Below are 22,154 nucleotides of genomic sequence, written 5' to 3'. Positions count from 1 at the left end.
TTTTATTCATGAAAAATAAAAAGCATTGCAGTGCTTGTCTGAGACAATTAGTCTACACAAATGTGTATTCTCCAAACAAAATATGAAGTTTATCGATCAGTTCTTTTCATGTGACTCACAGTGCGCTCACGGCTTCCATTGGAAATAAGAAACTTGCTCATGGAAAAGACATGATATGTGAACAGAAACTGTCTTTTGTGATCTTAAGTTGATCATCTTCTTACACACACAGACATGCTGGCTTCACCTGATTTGTTGACATGTTGAGGATCTATTCCTTGGCAGTTTGTGGGTCCTTCACTGGGCTGTCCTTTTCCCTTTCGCAAAGAAACATTATTACTTATTTTGCTTGTGGGTTAAATTTTTTTTCTTTCAAGTAATCGAGATGTAACAGAGAGAATATGGTCATTTAAAGACTTATATATGGTCATTCAGACTCAGAAAATAAAAAACTGAAATAATTAATGATTTTTTGTGTGGCCCGGTACTAATTAATCCACGGACTGGTACTGTTCTGCTCTCCAGGGGTTGGGGATCACTGATTTAAAAGACTGTCAAGCATTACAAAGGACAAAAATGCACCATAAAATAGTTTTATCAAAAAATCTGAAGTTTAAGCAGACTAAGGAATATAGGAAGTTGATTTTAGTTTCTTTAATTGTTTGACATTGTATGAAAAACTGTGTATGAGAGTAAAACAGGATATGTTGAAAATATTTTATTATTTTATAGGTAGGCCTTCTAAAAAAATCCATCCAGAGTTCTGTCATTTCATCCACCCATTGACCATTAATTCTCTATTTTTTATGCATGCATGGATTTTTTACCCATCCCCCGTTTTTTTCAGTTCATCCATCCATCCTGTCCTTTCTTCCATCAATTTATCCTTCCATCATCTCACCTATCCATCCCTTTATCCAACCAACCGTCATTCTTTCATTTCATCCATTCATCTTGTCATATCTTCCTTTCATTTTTCCTTCCATAATCTCATCCATCCATATATTTATTTGTCTATCCACCTTTCTGTCAATTCATCTATTTATAGATCCTACCATCATTCTCATCAGTCCATTATTTATAAATCTATACATCATTCACTTTCTCATTTCCATCTATTTTTCTTTCCGTCATTTCATCCATCCATCCATTTATTTGTCTATACAACAATTTTAATTCATCCATCTATCCTTCCTACCATCATTCTCATTGATCCATCATTTAGAAATCCATATTGTGTTCACTCTGTCATTTTATCCATCCATTCTTATTTCTTCTTTTTCTTCCCTCCATCATTTCATTCATCCATACATTTATTTGTCTATCCATCAGTCTGTTGATTTTTCCATCTATCCATCCTACCATTATTCTTATCGTTCAATCATTCATAAATCCATTTATCATCTGTCCTTATATCCATGCATCCTGTCATTTCTTCCATCCATTTTTCTTTCCATCATTTCATCCATCCATACATACATTAATTTGTCTATACAACGTTCTGTCAATTCATGCATCTATCGGGTTGCCGTTAGCACCATGTTGCTATATGTCAGCGCACTTAACCACTACAGAAAGACCTTTTGCTCTAACAATGATCCGATATAAAGCTCTACAGAAGGTAAAAACATCTAATCTGTACAAAAAAACAACCTCTTAACCACAAAGGGCTTACCTAAAGACATAAGCTAAGCTTGCAAAAACTTTCATACTCTATCTACAGATGCTGTTTGTTTAAAAACGATGACCTTATACTCTGCAATCAATTGCATTCAGAACTGATGAGCATCTGCTACACATTTCAATATGTGCCAAGCTCTGAGACCACTGGGATTTTCTTATCTTTTCTTCCCCCTCCTATCCAGCATTTACTTTAGTGAGTCAACTCTTCGGCCAGTTCAGAAAACAGATTAGATAAGGTGTAACTTACCGTGTTTCGCTAAGTGCAATGGAGCTGCTGTCTTACAGAGCTTTGCTTTTCGGTTTCCCTTTGTGTTCAAACTCCTTAATTGGGTCAGTTGGATTCCGATCAGCAACCATGGCAGCCTGCTAAAGGTGAGCTTAAGGATTTATCTTTTGACAGAATGAGAAAGTTGCTTTCTCTGACATTGAGAAACGACACATTGTCAGAGTACTGATGCTCAGCCAAGTGTTTTTCTCCTGGGACTCGAGCCCCTGGCTGGAGGGTTGGGAGGCCTCCAGGGGCCACATGGGTCAGGGGTTTTGCAAAGCTTTGTGGCCAGTTGACCCAGAGTGGACGTTACTGTTGTCAGTAAGTGTTAAATCATGACCGAGTAAAGAGGTGTGGGAAACTGTGTTTTCACTTCTTGCTTCAAGTAGCTAAGTGAATTGTGAAATCCCCCTCTAGCGTTAAGGGGAAATCAGGCTTAAAATGTCTCAGTTTGGTATGTGCGCGGGTTAATGGCACTGTTTAGGTTATTAAGGATTGCTGTCACTTCAGTTTGGAGGACCGTGAGTTTGATTGTGACCTTTTCTGTTTTTGCCCACTCTGGCATTTTTCTAGCTTGCCATCCGATTCAATGAGTTTACTACTAATCGTACTGTCCAGCTTTTGGTGGTTTCGGGAAATAAGTTTGAAAAAGCTGCATTTTGTTTGTAAAAAAATAATTATTAGTTACATTGGTATGACGTACAGTTGAAGTCAGAATTCTTAGCCCCGCTGAATTATCAGCCCTCCTGTTGATTTTTTTTTTTTTTTTTTTACCAATTTTAATTTAACAGAGGGAAGATTTCTTCAACACATTTCTAAACATAACAGTTTTAATAACACATTTCTTATAACTGATTTATAATATCCTTGTCATGATGACAGTACATAATATTAACTAGATATTCTTCTAGACACTTCTATACAGCTTAAAGTGACATTTAAAGGCTTAAATAGGTTAATTAGGGTAACTAGCAGGATAGGGTAATTAGGCAAGTTATTGTATAACGATGGATGGTTTGTTCTGTAGACTATCGTAAAAATATACCTTAAACGGGCTAATAATATTGACCTTAAATTTTTTTTTTAAGAATTAAAAACTGCTTTTATTCTAGCTGAAATTGTTACGAGCATGGATTGAATTACTTGTTTGTGTTGTCATTGTGTGTTGTGAGCACACGGTTTTGTTTTGACAGCCGACCATGTGCTTCCTTGTCCGGGTGTTTTGTTTTCCCAAACTTGTTGTTTAACCTTTTGAGGATACATTTGTGTTTTTTTTTTTTTTTTTGAGAAAAATAAATTAGTTTCACCTGCAATCGAATCTGTTGTATTTACTCTGACAGAAATAAAATGAGACTTTCTTCAGACGAAAAAAATATTATCAGACATACTGTGAAAATTTCCTTGCTCTGTTAAACATCGTTTGGAAAAAAACAATGGTGGTTTTAACAAACAGTGGTTTCAGTAACCGAGTTTGAATGAAATTTACTGAAATACTTTAGATTTGATATTTCTTATTTAATATCGGGTCTGGTGATGCAGTTAATACAGCTTTCTTTTTTTAAATATATTGTTTTGTGTCGCAGTCTATGCATGGCATTCATTATAGAGCATGTTGTATTCTGTTGATTTATTTGTTTACAATTAAACCAATGTCAAATGTAAATCATTTTTATTGAGATATTTGATTCCAATAAGGATATAATCTTCTATAAACTTTCTTTAAGTATGAATCTTTTGTTATTGCATGTACAGCTTTAAGTTGTGAGACCAGTTGCATAAGGCTCTTAGATTAGTCTTGGTCCGTTTTACAATAGAGAGGGGTCGCTTTAATTTGAATCAGAAGAGCTAGACTAATTACCACTTGGCTAGCACTTTAGTTGCTCTTAAGAGTATTGGCTCAGAGCAACATGGTGGCTGTGTTTGTGCATCTGACCCATGATGGTATAGGTTTTACTAAAACATTTAAACTAAAATCTTGCATTGTTGTTCATTTGAGCTGCATGGCAGAAATGTTTTTGGGAACAAACTGTATACAATCTCCTTTCTCTGTAGGGCATAGCCACAGTCTTGTTTGAGAGAGAGAGAGAGAGAGAGAGAGAGAGAAGGAGGGGGGGGGGGGTTGAAATGTCCCGCTGGTGTGAGGAAAGTGATCCTAGTCTTTTAGAGCTCACACAGATAAGTGGATCATATTCAGTCTCAGTATGTGGTTTAGCGGCATTTGAACACTTTGGCTTGTACAGTCAATCTGAGCTGAGACTCTGTGGTAAGGGTTTGACCGAAATGTGTGCAGCTCTAGGGCTGTGCAATATGACAATGTCTATCATATGGACAAAATGAAACGCCTTTCATATTATACTATATTGTTTTTTTTTCATCGTGTCACAAAATACATTGTTTACATTAATATTATTTTTTATGGTTTATTTAAGGGCAGTATTTAGTGATATTGTTTTATTTTTGTTAAAATTAGTTTTAGAATATTTTATTAACTTGTTTTAAATTTCTACTTTTTTATCAAACATTTGTATATGATCACATATAAATGAGTTAATTTCTGAGTATACTTTAAAATGTAAAAAGAATTTGCCCACCTGAATTATTAGCCCCTATGTATATATTTTTTTCTGTTTTACTGAAAAAAGAGTTTTTTCGACATCTTTCTAAACATAATAGTTTTAATAATTAATTTCTAATTTCTTTTTTTCTTTGGCATGATGACGATAGATAATATTTTACTTGATATTTTAAGATACTAGTATTTAGCTTAAAGTGCAATTTAAGGGTTTAACTAGGTTAATTAGGCAAGTTAGAGACAATCGGAAAAAAAATATTGCTTAAGGTGGCTAATAATATTGACCTAAAATGTTTTAAAAAGATTAAAATATTTTAGCTCTATTTTAATGATCTAGACACAAAGTCTAAAGCACATTAAGGGCATGTTTAAATTCACTTTTGCTATTTTAAGGATGGAAAAATATGCTCTGCATCATGGCGCAAGGTCTAACAGGGTTGTGCTTATTATCTTCAGGAGTTTTGGGTGTGCTTTAAGTATAACGTGCATTAAACCAATCAGAGACTCGTCTCTCATCCCCTTTAAGAGACAGTTGCGTCGCGCCATGGCGCATGAGCTATTTACATGGCAGACTTTGTAAGTGGAAAAAGTTAGAAAACAGTTAAACAGACCATCTGCAGCACGAAAATAAAGAACGAGCCTCATCCATTCAACCTCTTTACTTTATCTTTACATTACTTTCACTCTTTAATTTACTCCTTTACTTTCATGGATAAGGAAACGGTGTTGTTCGCAGACATCCATTAGCCTGCATATTTAATTTGTTTGTTAGGTGGAAAGATTTCTTTCAATACTATTTCTAAATTCTGTTCTAATTTCCAGCAAACGAATAAATGAGCAATAATATCGAAGTGTGGTCAAAAAACATTATATTTTGTATCCAAACACACATCCAATTATTTTGCCTCATATGGTCCAAAACCGGACAGGTGGACAAATGTAAACTTGTTTTTATTAAAATAAATATAAATATGCCTATAATAAATAATCCTGCTAATAATATTAATAATATTTTACAAAAGCAAATTGTCATGAATAAACTGTAAAAGCCCCCCGAGATAAAGGCATGGAGGCAGTGGTTTTTTATATTTATGTTGAAAATAATAATTTTTGTAAACTTTTACTTCTTTAATTAACAAATATGTGAAGATATTTCTGTATTGCTGTACATTCTGTGTGTTAAGCAATGTGTACACATTTTTTACCTACATAGGAGAATAACTAACACGCTCTGCACTGGACTTTAGACCTGCTTTCAGTTGGTCAACAGCGCGGCCTATTTCAGGCCTATTTCATAATAGCAATGCGCCAACAATGCACCTTAACACACCTCAACCACAAAAGGATTTTCTTTTTAAACAGCGTGGCGCAAAAGATGAAAATTACAGTTGCTCAGGTCTGAAAATAGCAACAAATGACGCCAAACACGTCTTGCGCCTTATGATAGGACCCTAAAACTGCTTTTATTCTAGCCGAATGAAAATAATCATGATATTTATCATTATCAGCATATGGGTTGTTTGAATGAGAGTTTTGTCATGTCGCCCAGCCCTATGCAGCTCAGTCGTTGCAGTGATTTCATAAATCTGTAAAAATACTGTTTCATATGTTGTCATGGCATTTAAAATCTTCCTGAAAACTGATTATCTTGTTGAAAAGGTGGATGTTTAATCCTGGTGTGTCCTTGATTTGTTTATCTTGACTGCTGAATGCAGACACAGCCCGAGAGTTCTGTTTGAAGTAGACTAGTAATTCACCGCAGGTTCACCCCCGTCTCTCCAGACATAAAGGTCTCCAGTATTTTCTCAAGCTGCCTCTAGTGTGTCTTTGTTGCGGCAGGCTTGTTTTTATTTCCCCTTTCTCCCAACCTTGAAAGCCGCCCCTTCTCGGTTAATTAAGGCGAACCACAACAGTGCCATCGTAATGACTGAATTGTGTACAACATTATCCTTCGCCCCAAAAGGGGCCTTTGTTTCCACCGCAAGCTTGCATTCTCTCACCGCAGAAGTGAAGGACGAGAGGGAGAGATAGAGACGGAGAAAACAAGCGAGCCTCTACAATGCTAACTCAATAATGACTTCCCACGGGGAGAAAACGAGTATGGTGTATGTTTGAAGCGCCGCCGTCGCTGCTGCAGGACTTCAACCAACTAAATTACTCCAGGAAGTGCTTAATAGTTTTATGGACCTCCCTTCCTTTTCTAAGTTGTTTTGTTTTTGTTATTTTTTGAGGATATTAGAAAAATCTCACATTGCATTATTTTGTTTTGCTGCAATATGAATATCATTTTATCAGATGTTTTGAATAGCTCTATTTGAAAAAGTTTTGTTAATTTAACTGGGCTGATCAAGTCTTTTTTTATGCAGTGGATCTGCATTAAAGAAAATAAATTACAAACTTATATAAATATGACAGAGCAAAAAAAAAAAAAAAAACAGTGAAATAAATTGTGCTTTATGGTTTTCCATGGAGTCTAGCATTATTGATATATAGAAATTGAACAATCAAATGTAAAACAACATGGTCACCATTGTTTAATTATTTAAATATATATGCATTTAATCATATTTTTTATATACACACTTTGATATTAATCCTCAAACGATATATTGTTCAGCCCTACTTTCAGGGCATTTGTTGTGCTTTTAGCATAGCCAATTATTTATTGGTACTTTTAAATTTGAACTTGATTTGATTCATGTAATGAATGTACTGTAGGCGATTATCAGACTCCTCAGACACCTTTCTTAAAAGGTAAAACTATTCTGTCACATTTATAAATATATGCGCCACACCAGCCCCCCAGATTTCACAGAAATTGACACATCCAGACAACAGGAGGGTGAATACTTCGACTCTCTCTCGTTCAGGTCAAGAATCTTGAGCAACTAATTCTGGCTGGCTTGATGGAGATAGGACATAAACGCTAAAGTGCCAAAACCAGCTGAGTTGGCTGATCCAGGTCTTTGTGAGTTGGTTTCAGGCGGTCAATTGAAACACATTCTGACCTCCCCCAACATCAATCCTAAATGCCTTATTCGTAGATTGTAAAACTCGGAATGGCTCATCGTACGGTGGTTTCAGTGGATCTCTGTATACATCTGCAGTGATGTCTTGCAGCGCAAACTGGGCCTCTGCCTGTGCAAACCATGCCACGGCTTGCTGCTCCCAAAACTCTGGTAACTTGAAAGTGACAGCGTTGCCCATTATCTTGTAAACACACATTTAAAAAAACTCTGGAAATGTCCAAGAGTATTGAGGTCACCAAATGTAGGTGATTAAGAGGAAAAAAAAAACAAAAAGAAAACAAGAGGCATCGAATATGGGATGGAAAACATTGTGAACTGATCGCTTTATTAAACTCCTCGTACTCCTTTCTTAAAGGGGAAAAACAACCCAGGAATTCTGTTACATGTATAAATGCATGCGCCACACTACCATCAAACTTCCATAATTGTTATGAATTTATGGTAAACTTTGATTAATTAGGCTACATCCACTAGAAACCAAAATTTTCCTTATCCAATTTTTCATTTATTTTTTTTGCCTCATCTCAAAAAGTTCTGTGCACTCATGTAACTGACTAAAACCAATGTGGTATGCATGCCAGACCAGTCTATGGCACTCTAATTCTCTCACAGAGAGAAAAACTTGTAAGATGACTTAAGGCAAGCAGCACAAACACACAGGTAATCCACTGTTGTTGTCGCTGATTTGTGATTTAGCAGAGTGTGACTAGAGCTGAGACTTTGGCAATCATTGTTCCAATATAATGACATCAATATATGGATTGGCTGTTCACATGAAAGTGTGAAGATATCGTTTTCAGATGTATACACTCTGGGACCTTTACAGGGTTGTCAAACTCAGGAGAGCCACAGCCCTGGAGAGTTTAACTTCAACATGAATTGAATAGACCATCAAGCTTTTTTGGAAACTACTTGTATGTGTATTAGAGCAGGGTGGCAATGAAACTGCAGGTCTCTGGCCCTCCAAGTGTTAGACTCCTATCATTTAAATGGTTGAAATACCCTTGCAAAGTTTTCTAAAAGCATTTAATAGCAAGCTACTGAAAGTCATTTCCAAGGGGCAAATTATAATGTTAGTTTCAAACACTGAAGCTCCTTTACTGTTGCAGTCAGATGATTTCACATCTTTAATGGCAGATGCTTTGATGTTGAAAAAAAGAACAAATCGTAAATTGATTATGTTCACATGCATAATAGCTTTGACCCATTATGCCGGTTCAAATCTTTTTTCCACCTATTACATGCTTTTGCAATTTCCTTAACTTGGTATGTTGGTTCAAATTCTTAAGCTGTTTCGTTTCATTCCATTCCATTTTTAGTCTTTTCTCAGAAGGTCTTGGAAAGTGCTAAATGTGCTTTGCTTTTCTAATGATTGTGTTTGTGCTCTCAGAGGTAGAACAGTACAGATTTTGTGGTTTAATCCATCTTTTATATTGATCACGGTCATTTTGAGCAAAGTGGAATTCTTTCCAATTAAATGAAAGACGTCGTTTGTACTCACTGACATGAATAGCTGATTTTTAGTTTTTTACTTATCAGCAAGTAATTCACTTTGAAAGATCAATAGCTTTTTTTTCATCCACCTATTTTTATTTTTATATTTTATATTATATTTTTATATTTTATTTTTATATTTTATTCGCACAGAAAATCAGTTGATGGAAACACCAAGATGTGCATAAATTTTGAAAATGCGCATAAAAAAACATGTGCATAACTGAGTAGGATAAACTTTTTATTTGATAAGAAAAGATGCGCATACACTACGATGGAACCACTTAAGTCTGATTTTGTTGTAAGAGTTCACATGATGATGAAAATGTGAGTGAATTGACAGCAGGTTGAGCACATAGTAAAACATCTGAAATGTTGTTTTTAGTCATTTTAAAACGGCATAACCCCTTCAGTATTTGTGTTTATATATTATTAATGACCTCGAGAATTGTCAAGATCTTCTGTGCTGTGCGTCTTTCGAATTCAGACGCCACCACATTTTTATTGCATATCGGCATTGTCGATTGAGACACTAGTCGTTTATTAAATAAGAAAAAGATCCCACCTCATCAAATTCTGTTTTTAGTTTTGATGTTCAGCGCCAGTTAATTAGGAAGTGACGATTTTGTTCTGTTTGACTTATTGGATAGAAATGCTGCTATATTTGCACGTCTTATATACAATATTCCAATTATGTGCATACATTTAATTTGCATTTTTGGATGGAAACATTGCTACTGACAAAGGATCCTTAAGAGCTCGTTTTAATATGCTGATTTGGTGCTAAAGAAACTTTTCTTAGTATCGATTTTGAAACCAGTTGTGCTGATTTTTATGGGGAAAAAATACTATGGAAAATCAAAGATTGGTTATTGATTTTATTTGATGGCTGGAGGTTAACAACATTAATTTGAATTAAAAATTTACGTCTCATGTTTTTTTGCTTCATTGTTTCCACCCAAAAATGCGAGTTAACTATGCAAAACTGGAATATTGCCTATAAGATGTGCAAATATAGCAGCATTTCCATCCTACGAGTCAAAGCGAGCAAAATCGTCACATACTGATTAACTGGCACCAAATATCAAAAGGAAAATTGGGATTTGCTGTGGAAGGAGAAGCTGCCTGAATCTTTTACTTATTTAATAAATTACTTGTGCCTAAGAAGACAGTATGCCGGCCAACAATGAATGCATGGTAGCATTTGAAGACGTGAGACAGGGAACACAGATCTGGAGGTAGTTAATAATATTATACCACTATACTGAAAGTGTTAAGGCATTTTACAATTACCAAAACACCATTTCAGATGTTGTTTTCAGATGTTACAATGTGCTCAGCCTGCTGGTTTATCCATTCACACACATTTTTATCATCACATGCATTATTTGATGCGCATACTGAAATTTGTTCAGTAAAAGTGTTTCCATCATAGTTTATGCGCATCTTTTTCTCATCCAAAATGCGCATAAAAATAAGTGGATGTAAACGTAGCTACTGATTAATTAAAATATGCATGTGTATATAAATAAAGCTTAATGACCCAATGTTTTAAACTGCAGTGTAGATCCAGGACATTTAGTGATGATTTGCTGAAATCATTAATAAGCAGTTTCTGTTTAGCTAAGCTTCCGACTACACTGCCAACTCTTCCGCTGTTGACAGAACCTATGATCTGCTGTTTACTTTTTTCAAGACATTTATTTCAGTGGTATGCATGGGACTGACAGGGCTTTTCATGCGTGGTATTTTCAAAAAAGAATTTATTGCACCTTCAAGGCCTGTTTGTGTATTACACGTGTCATTTACCTTGTAAAAAGAAGCGTAGAACCAGTTTTTCCTCTCCGTCTAACCATGACTTTTCCTTGACATAAAACAGTCTGCCTCTTTATCTCAGATAAGCTCTTTCTGAAGGCGCCAAGCATACTTGTGACTAAAGCGTTATGTACACAGTTTCCTCCTGAGAGCGTATCGCTGCTCTCATACAGGAATCCCTGTCCGCTGGCAGTCCGGGCCATCATTAGCCCTGTGCTGTGATAACGAGGCATCTTGGTTCTCAGCGGTGGGTTAATTGAAGCACAGAGTATGGCGACGCACGTCAATAGAGGAGGGCAGCTTAGACTTGCACGCTTTATCCGTGTTGTGAATGACCACAACCTCGAAACCGTCAGGGCGTGTGACCCCCCCGTCTGCTCGCTAATCACCATGGCGATGAAGGATTCGAGCGGCTCACTGCTCTGAATAGCGGCCACTTGAGTTTTGGCAGCACCCGATCGCATTTGCTACATGAATAATGTATGCCTTGAGGCCCCTTGTAGTACTGGGGTCTTTGCATTGAGTGTATTGTAGCAATGTTTTTTTTTTTCTTTGCGGGGAAGATTTGTCAGGCTGCTTTGCATATTGCTTATCCCCAGGGGAACTATGTGGTGGTATGTGGTATTAGTGCAGTTTAGATTGATGTTTTTATTTTGTTGTCCAGACGTTAACCAATGCTTGCCTTTTCTAAATATTGCAGATTTGTAAATTATTTACATAAGATCAGTACAATTTAATTAAAAACGTTTCTAGCCAGTTATGTCTGTCTATTTATCTATCTGTCACTCTGTCTCTGTTATTTCAGCTATCTATCTGTCAGTGCCTGTTAATTTATCTGTCTGTCTGTCTGTCTGTCTGTATTTGTCGTTCTGTCCATATTTGTTGCTCTGTTTGTCTGTAAGTCTGTCTGTCTGTCTGCCTATCTGTCTGTTTGTCTTTCTGTATGTATGCATTTGTTTGTCTGTCCATCTGTCTGTATGTTTGTCTGTATTTGTCCATCTTTCTGGCTATCTGTTTGTCCGTCTGGCTGCATGTCTGTCTGTATTTGTTGCTCTGTCTGGCTGTCTGTCTGTCTGTCTGTATGTTCGTCCATCCATCCACCTGTCTGTATTTGTCGGTCTGTCTGTCCGTCCATCCATCCATCCATCCATCCATCCATCCATCCGTCTGTCTATCTGTCTTTATTTTTCGTTCTGTCTGTCTGTCTGTTTGTATTTGTTCGTCTGTCTGTCTGTCTGTATTTGTCTTTCTGTCTGTCTGTCTGTGACTGTCTATTTTTCTTTTTAGTCAAAGTGTGAATCTATCTATCATCTATCTATGTCTGTCTACACCACTCTGTCTCTCTCTCTCTCTGTTTCTTTCACAATATCTGACTTCTGTCTTTCTATCAGTTTGTCACTCACTTGTGCTCTATCTGTCTGTATAGTTCATTCTATCTGTCTGTCACTCTATCGATCTAATTGTCACTCTGTCTCTCTCTATCACACTATCAGTCTTCTATGTTTGTCACTCTATCAGTCTGTCAGTCTTGTGCTCTGTCTGTGACTTTGTCTGTTACTCTATCTTTAGGATTTTCACTCTGTCTGCCTCTATCACTCTATCCACCTTCTGTGTTTGTCGCTCTGTCTGTCACTTTTGTTCTTATTATTTCTCTGTTGGCTTCTATATCTGTCTTACTCATTCTGTCTATTTTTCTCTATCAGTCTTCTGCTCTGTCTGTCATCTTATTGTCTGTGTCTTCTGTGTTTGTCACTCTAACTGTCTGTTCTCATTGTCGTGTTGCGTGTCTGTCTGTGTCTGCCTGTTACTTTACTGTTGTTCTAATTGTCAGTCATTGTCAGTGCTCCTCTATCAGTCTATCACTCTTGTGTCACTAACTGTCTGTCTGTGTCTATTGCTCTGTCTGTCACTCTATCATACTGAATGTCACAGTCTGTCGGTCGTTGTCACTCTACCTTGTTTTTTTGTCTATCACTCTATCCTATCTGTAGTCATGTGAACAGCAATACTGTTATGACCTGTTATTACCTGATTTTTTACTTCAACAATGACTACTGCCAGAATATTATATAACGAACGTCACATTACATTACCTAATTAATATTAATAAGCTCTGATTTTCTGCTCGGCCGAGGCAGTGGCGCATTAGGTAGTGCTGACGCCTCACAGCAAGAAGGTCGCTGGTTCGAACCTCGGCTCAGTTGGCGTTTCTGTGTAGAGTTCGCATGTTGTCCCTGCCTTCGTGTGGGTTTCCTCCGGGGGCTCTGGTTTCCCCCACAGTCCAAAGACATGTGGTACAGGTGAATTGGCTAAGCTAAATTGTCCTTAGTTTATGAGTGTGTGTGTAAATGTGTGTGTTGATGTTTCCAGAGATGGGTTGCGGCTAGAAGGGCATCCGCTGCGTAAAAACTTGCTAGATAAGTTGGCGGTTCATTACGCTGTGGTGACCCCGGATTAATAAAGGGACTAAGTCGACAAGAAAATGAATGAATGAATGATTTTCTGCTTATCTCTTCTCTCTTTGTTTAAATTGGCACTTTGAATATGCCTTTCAGTTGATTCATCAGCCAATTGTTTACTCTCCCTGGTTAATGTTTATGTCACTGCGTGCTTGGGAAGTGTCTGTTGTAAATTGAGATCTCCACCAGCTGATAAGCATGCACTCAAGTCCTAGAGTTCTTCCTATAGTAGCCATGGAGACATCTGTATTGTGAACTGAATACTAAGATATTCTCTGCTACATTTCACTCAACAGCCAGACTCAGACTTTTGGTTCGCAAAAACACAGCCTGAAAATGAATTTTTTTAGGGTTAGCGCAACCACAAATGAAAATTCAGTGAAACTTCATGTGTAATTTTTAGTGTTTGTTTGAAATTTTTTTTGTGTGTGTCATAATGTGTTAAATAACTGTTTCTGTGATCTTCTGTGTTTCTGTGAAGGAAATTTAGAAAAAAAAAACTCTGCGCTCTGCCACTTTAGCTCTCAAAAGACAAATTTACTTGGGCAACGTTTAACCTACAAAATACACAGGAGAACTCAAAATATAGTCAAACTCTAAACATCACACCTACAAACAATAATCAGCCCAATAAATAAGAAAAATACGCAAGTCAAATCTAACAGAAACAAAACAAAACAAAAAACAGCGTGGGAAATAAGTATTGAACATTTCACCATTTTTCTCAAAAAACATATTTCTAAATATGCTGTTGATTCCCCGGATGTTGCTAACAACCAAAGATATCCATAAATGCAAAGAAAACAAATCTAATTAGTTTACAAATCAACTTATGTGTAATAAAATGAAATAATGCAGGAATATAAAAAGCTTCCCTCTGCAGTAAAATTTGATCTATATCACCGCCCCTAGGTATTTAAACTTGTTTAATGCATGAATAGCATAGTGTTGGTATTTAGAAAAATTTGTTAACACTTTCTTTTACAGTTGGGAAAATAATAATAATAATAATAATAATATTATTATTTCTAAAGGAGCTGGCTTCTAGTGTAAAAATCTTTGTGGGTGTCTGTCTATCAAGTCTGTCTATAGTATATCAAATCTAATCTTTAATTTGTATTTTTTATTGGATTAACATCATGTGATTGGCTGGGCCATTCTACAGCTTGATTTTTTTTTTCTGAAACCCTTTAAGAGTTTTCTTGGCTGTGTTTTGGATCATTGTCTTGCTGAAATGTCCACTCTGGTTTCATCTTCATCATAATGCTAATGTAGGTGTTGGATTAAAGCAGTGAATATTATTTACACTTGCGAAGGGCAGAGGGTTGCTGAATATTTACTGAGATATTTTAGCTTCTGTCTGGGCTTTCATTGCCTTTCTACACCTCCTTTTCTTCATGTGTTCAATACTTTGTCCCTGCGTCATTTCATTTAATTACACATAACTTCATTTGTAAACTATAAAAATTTGTTTTCTTTGCATTTATGAGTTTATTTGGTTGTTACCAACATCTGGTGAAAATTTCAAGTCAACAGCACCTTTAGAAATGCTCTATCTGAGAAAATGGTGACATGTTCAATACTTATTTTTACCTCTGAAAGTACCAACTCTCACTATTAACTAGCAGCTTATTACCTGCCTAATATGAAGATGTTTGCTGTATATTTATACTTATAAAGCACATATTCTAAATGATCATATTATTCTTACTCAATGCCTAAACCTAACTATACCTAAATAACTATTAATAAGCAGTAAAATAGGAGTGCATTGAGGTAAAAGACGTACTTAATTGTTTGTATATAGTGAGAAGTGTGACTAGAAATGTATAATGAGCATATATATGGAACACAAACCACTCGTAGGAATGACAATCCCTTTTACATGCGGAAGTCAAGAAAAAAATTGTTTCTTTTTTTTCTCAACCAGATCCAAGCATGTGCTCGCACTAGCCGAACCCTTAAATAATGCCAAACTCCAGAAGAACCATCTAGAACTGGAGCTGGAGATAATCGAACAAGCTGCAGAACTGGCAGTGAAGGAGGAAGAAGAAAAAGACACCGAGAGCGACACCGACGACTCCTCAAGCAGCAGTGGTGACTCCGATGATGAAGATGACAGCGATGAAGAGTGTCCTGAAAAAGCTGCAGAAAAAAAGCAAACAGCATTCAAAGCTCATGCAGAAGCCGTGACTGAAGCTTCTTGTGTGGAGCTCCAGCGTGGCGACGGACGATTGATTGAGGAGCTGGGAAAGAGGCTGGAGGAGGAGCTGACGATTGAGGAGGACGTGCCTCAGGAAAGACGCTCTGCTAGTGAGGGAGAGGGAGAGAGAAGGAGAGAGCATTACCATCCACACGCAGCTGAGAGCGAAAGAGACACCACCAAAGCAGCAACCGGTAAAGAGCTGCTCGATGTCTGCCTTCAGAGGAAACCGTTGCGGATCCTAAACACTGAGGAACTAGATAGTGATGATGATGATGATGATGAGGATGATGATGATGGAGACCTACGGATTACTGTGGTGGATGAAAGAGGATAGCAAGGACATCATTGCTTTACGGATATATTCTTACATCTACAAAAGAGCTCTTTGATGGATGTATGTTATGGATTGTGACGGTTTTATTTTTGACGCTCTTGTAAATGCTCGTTTCACAGTGTGTGTGCGCTGTTGAAGAGTCTTCTGTACATTTTTACTGTATTTCTGTATAGTTTTATATTAAATATGTTTGCATTACTTAATGTTATTTGTGTTCAATGAATTTCATTTAGTTTTTGTAGTTTAGATCATAGATCTGTGTGATTTGGGGAAATATCTAATTGCAAAATATTATTAACAGATATTGTGATTTTGATTTCATTTGCGATTTTATTTTTGTAGTCAAGCTTTAGCTTAATATATTGTATTGGAGCTTCTTAATGCTAAAAATTTAGTGAGGGTTAGTTAAAAAAAGGAACTGAAAAGATATTAACTAACCTAAACATTTATTCAAATTTATTTATAAATATTCAAAAATTATACAAATTTTTCTCTAGAGCAAACAGTAGTGAGTTCTGGCGTTAGGTGTCTCTTGGTGCCTTTGTGATGTATTTTCATATGGTGTAACAGCTGCAAACATCTCTGAAATTGTACTTTGCTGTTGCTCGCTATTAGATTGAGCGTCACTGGCAATACTTTAAGCTGATTTTTTTTTAGCAACACGCTCCTCATATAGCCGCCTGTGGTGTTTTTTAGGTGCTGGTTGTTATATTTTCTCATGCTGCGGCTACAATTCTGCAACAGCTCTTACAAATGATCTGTTTTTGTTTGGTGTCTGTGACTTTGAAACCAAAATATTCCCATATTATCGATGTCCTGTTTTTCTTGATATGAATTTGTCTGTTAATGTTTCTAAAGCAGCAGACGCCATCATCCCACTTGTCTGCACTTTCCTGTTTGTTTGTTTTATTGTGAGTTTTCCGCATTCGATTGCGCAATTCTGATTGGGCAGAACCAAAGTGTGTTTACTCAATAGGCTAGTTAGACTTTCATACGCAGACAGCAGTCATGAATTTGCTCTGGGTGGGGGAAATTATATAATACATTTATATTTCATATCACAGCCTCCTGCAATTACCTAGTCACAATGTTTTAAATCACGATTGTGATTCGATTTCGATTAATTACACAGCTTTTGTTGATAGCAATAATGAAAGTACTTTTTTTATTACTACTATTACTGTTTTGTTTTTTTAATACTATTATTAGGGTTTTTTGTATTTATTATACAAAGTTAGATTAACATTTTTTATATTACTTCTGTTATTACTATAAGTATAATAGTGTTTAAGTATTAATGTATAAATATTAAAGTAAGTTAAAATGTAAGTATTAAATTAAGTGTTAAAGTATTTAAAAGTGTAAGAAGGTATTAAAAGAAATACAAAAACACTACAGTTAGTAACAATAATATAATACAGATATAAAAGATGCTTAAAATAATGCATTTCGGAAACATTGTAAATGATGAAAGAAAAACATGTCTCAATCTGGAAAAAGATCAATAAATACTTATTGTAAATAGATGAATAGATACAATAAATAGATACAATAAATAACTGTAGTACAAGAAGTTATATTATTAACTATTCATGTTAAAAAAAATACATTTTAAGTTTTATTTGAATTGACAAATAGAAATTGCCAAACTTGTATTGTCAAAAACACAGAACGTTCAGCTGTTATATGTAACATATGTATATGTAGCAGCTCAAAACATGGTAAATACAATGGTTGCACTTGCAATAAAGAGACCATCACTCAGCAAGTCACGCCAATGGAATTTATAAACTGGTTGCACCGCATCTGTATATATTTTTGCTGTTGTGATGTGAGCACCTCGATTGCTCACACCCCCACCCATCATTCACCTCCTGGCGTGTTGTAGCTGCTGTAGGCCATGTATAATATACAGAAGCGCACATACGATCGGCCAGATTGGCGAGTACCAATCGAGTCATTAAATGTGCTTATCGGCCGATACCGATTTTCGGCTGATCGATCGGAGCATGCCTAGCCACAATGTATGCGTTCTGATAATACTTAATAAGGCTTTAACAAAAGGCCAGATCTGCAGTTTGTTTAGATATACATTGTCTTTTTGAAATAAAAAAATCATTCAAAGCCAAATTCTCTATTGCTGTTGCACTTGAGAGAGATCTCGGGGTTGTTAATCTGTACGAGCTGATCTTAGTGCAGTCTGTGATGCTGCTGTTATTTACATGTTTCCTGTCTGTGGTGAAATGCATGTCAGTCCCCCGCTCTGATGAGTGTGAGATTAGCATGTTTGGGTTGAGCGCTGTCATTTCCTTGGAAGTCGAGGAGGAGGAGGAGTAGGTGGTCGTTTAATGATTGCAATACAAACATAAAGCGGCGTTGCAAGTTTATCAACAGGAAATGTTAGCTACAGCACTGCGTTGATGTCTGTTAGCATTTGCCTCTCAGGAGAACTACAGACATGTATTGTTAGGAATTTGCAATGCTAATTTTCTGTATTTTTGTTTTGTACTTTTTTTGTTCAATGTATATTATTAGATCATTTCTTGTTTAGCAGGATCATGATTAGCTGTTTTGTGTGCGTGTGATTGATATGATTGATCTGTGCTGAATAGGGGAGTGTGGTGAAAACCGTTCGATAGCATGGAGAGGCGAGATAAACAGGGAAGCACTTGTCAGGCAGATAGATGGGGGTTGTGTAATGTGCAAGTGGAAATTGAGGAGATAAGGTGGACAGATTCCACCTCTATCCTTCCAGAAAGCAGAGTTTAACTGACTTGACGGACATTTATCAGCTAAACAGCAACAACCAACACAATACCATTGCAGTTTTTAATTGTTTATATTTAGTAAATAGATGTCTAATTAATATGAATTCATACAGTCTTATTTGTATTTTTTGTCAGATAATGTCTGAGTAACAGATGTGTTTATGGAATTGGCTGGGGTAAACCACCATGCTTTCATGTTTTCTTGAAACTGTATGTTTTACATTCATTCATTCATTTTCTTGTCGGCTTAGTCCCTTTATTAATCTGGGGTCGCCACAGCGGAATGAACCGCCAACTTATCCAGCAAGGTTTTACGCAGTGGATGCCCTTCCAGCCACAACCCATCTCTGGGATACATCCACACACACGTTCACACACACACTCATACACTACGGACAATTTAGCCTACCCAATTCACCTGTACCACATGTCTTTGGACTGTGGGGGAAACCGGAGCACCCAGAGGAAATCCACGCGAAGGCAGGGAGAACATGCAAACTCCCATGTTTTACATACAAGTTTTTAATGAAAACATGAAATAAGAATGAGGAGAGATTTAATGTTTTTGACTTCTGTCAGAAAACAACATTGTAACTCGTCAATTTTGTTGAATTGTTGAAATTCGAAAATTGTCTTTAAAGATCAGGGGTGGCCAACCCTGTTCCTGGAGATTTACCTTCCTGCAGATTTCAGTTGCTACACATATCAAACACACCTGCCTGTAATTATCATGTGGTGTTCAGGTCCTAATTAATTGGTTCAGGTGTGTTTGATATGTGTAGCAACTGAAATCTGCAGGACAGTGGCTCTCCAGGAACAGGGTTGGCCATCCCTGTTATAGATTTTCGTAGACACTGCATATTGTCTGTTGATGGTAACATTGAGGATAGTAATTACAGGTGAACCTCCATGTTATTCTTTATTATTAACTCTCACTTGACATGATTTAATATAAAATAATAGATGTGCTTTCCGGAGAGGTTGAGTTGTAAATTTGATGGGTTAAATTCAGATTAATCATGCAAAGTCATTTAAAAAAAAAACTTTCTAATTGTCATTAAGAGTAAAGAAAGATAGTGAGCAGTATTGTATTGTGCTAGTTACTAAAAAATAGTAACTAGTTACTTTATTTAAAAAGTAACTCAATTACTTTATTAATTACTTACACTAAAAAGTAATGCATTACTGTTAAAAGTAATTTTTAAGTTACTTTTCAGAAAATAATTTCGGTCACTTTATTTTGATGGTCCAGTTGGTGAATTTTAATTACATTGCATCTACATGCTAACTAATTCTTATTAGATTATAAGTAGACTGTTAGTTGACATGTACTTGCTTAGTTTCTTATAATCAGTTAAATGTCTGTTAAAGGAGCAGTATCAGCAGATATTAAGCTGAAAGTCTACTAATAGTCAAATGGACCAACAAAAATAGTGTTACCATAATTTTTAATGCTCCCTTATAGCGTCACTTGAGTGCTGCATGGAGAATACACTGTTAATCAGCTTTACAGTTTTAATTAATTTGCATTCTCACAACTGAAACACATAACAGACCTAAACAAAAAGGTCATTTTTAAACACTAATTTACTTAAGTCGGACCAGCAGCACAAAAATGAAAATATCTCAAGGTGATTAACCAGCTGAGGGATATATTCAGAAACAAAAAAGCAAAAACTAAAGCGTCATGAAAGTGTGTAATTAACCCTGAAACATGTTCCTTGATTATGAAACTAGCAACAACATACAACAAACACAAAACCTTTAAAAATGAAAGTAAATCTGAATCATCATTGAGAATTAATATGGTGAAACTCAGCACCACAAAACTGCTATTAAGGACAACCATAAATGTCATGCATTTGAAACAAAACAGAAACACAACAGCTGCTCAAACATAGAATCCATGAGCAATTTTTAAACAAACCACAGATTAAATGTGGTATGACAACAACTAATGGAACGTCAGCTGAGTATATTCAAAAAACTAAATCTGCTGTTGTATAAGAGCTATAAAACATGTAAAATCATACAGCACTGCATTCAATAATGTGTTCTGAAATATAACAGAAATGTGTCCCTGTGTCTACTAAACTAATCAATTTTGTTTTACAGCTATGTTTACGTATTTGAAACAAAAACAAAGTAGTATAAGTAACAAGTTAATAGACTCTCGGGCTCTATTTTGACAGTCCATGCTCAGAGTGCAAAACGCAGGGCGCAAACGCTTTCAGGGCGTGTCAGAATGCATTTTTGCTAATTTAAGGACGGGAAAATCCACTTTGCGCCGTGCCGCATGGTCTTAAAGGGTTGAGTTTATTTTCTTAATGAGTTATAGGTGTGTTTTGAGAATAAACCAATTAGAGTCTCATCTCCCATTCCCTTTAAGAGCCAGCTCCGTCGCGTCATAAGCGCATTTGCTATTTACATGACGTAAAGTAAATCTAAGTGAAAAAAACTGAGCATTTCACTAGCAAACAGTTAACAATTTTTTTTTAACAGAAAACTGTTTAACAGAGCATCTACTGTAAGAATGAGAGACAATCAATCTACTTTCACTTTCGCTCTTGGATAGGGAAACCTTTACGCACATCCATTTGTCTATAAATAATTTATTGCTTTTGTTAAGCGCAAATATTAGTTTCAAAACTATTTCTAAATTCAGTTCTAATTTCCAGCAAACAAATAAATGAACAATAATAACGAAGTGTGTTCAAAAACCTGAGTTATAACCTAAAACGCATGCTGTGCCACCATATGGTCTAAAACCTGACAGGTGGGCAAATCTAAGCTTGTTTTTAATCAAACAAATATAAATATGGATATAATAAATAATACTGCTAATAATAATAACATTATACAAAAGCAAATTGTTATAAATGAACTGAAAAAGCCTCCCGAGATGAAGAAGACATAAAAGCAGTGGTTTTTCATATTTATGTAGGCTAGAAAATAATGTTTTGTAATATTTTAATCCTTTATATTTATATCCTATATCTATTCTTATTATATCCTATATATATACTTAATATTTAAATTTTTTTCATATGTAAAGATATTTGCCTATTGCTCTCTTGTGTGTATTAAGCAGTGTGTAAGCGAGGCGCAACTCTGCGCTGGAGTTTAGACCGCGTTTGTTTTGGTCTAATGAAAAATCTATTTTAGTTTCTCAAAAAGCAACGCGCCTGCAGTGTGCCTCAGAACGCCTTCCTTTTTAGACCAAAACGCCTATGGGGGCACATTTGAGCGCAAATGCATTTGCTGTTTAAACAGCGTAGCGCAACGCCTCAAAACGACTCTTGCGCCAAGCTGAAACTAGCAAAAGACTATTGCGCCAAGCCTTGCGCCACATTGCGCCGGGTGTATGATAGGGCCCTCGGTCTCTTGCGTGGGTTTACCTCGCACGCATTCGATCTCTCTCTCGTGGGCACACTTGGCTGCCTCTCTTTTGTGCACTCGGCCTCTCTGCTTTCGCTTTACTTTTGTCCAGTCTGGCGCCTTGTACACGACGTGTCTTCTTTACAGT

At 36.2% G+C, this 22,154-nt stretch overlaps 1 protein-coding gene across 3 annotated transcripts in view; it reads left to right on the top strand.

Moving 5' to 3' along the window:
* shq1 (SHQ1, H/ACA ribonucleoprotein assembly factor) overlaps window positions 1–18,738 on the top strand; it is a 74,217-nt gene extending 55,479 nt beyond the window's left edge. For 2 of the 3 annotated variants that reach the window (XM_087255831.1, XM_087255832.1), the window contains exon 12: window positions 15,251–16,063. In XM_087255831.1, the coding sequence (XP_087111957.1) occupies window positions 15,251–15,860 (610 nt within the window). In that variant the 3' untranslated portion in view covers window positions 15,861–16,063. 3 annotated transcript variants of the gene reach the window in all.
* The last annotated feature ends 3,416 nt before the right edge of the window (window positions 18,739–22,154 follow it).

The sequence above is a fragment of the Danio rerio genome, chromosome 6, assembly GCF_052040795.2.
Source record: "Danio rerio strain M-AB ecotype USA chromosome 6, GRCz13ab, whole genome shotgun sequence".
NCBI lineage: Eukaryota > Metazoa > Chordata > Actinopteri > Cypriniformes > Danionidae > Danio > Danio rerio.
The sequence above is the reverse complement of the archived record's forward strand: the minus strand, read 5'-3'. Positions and strand labels throughout refer to the sequence as shown.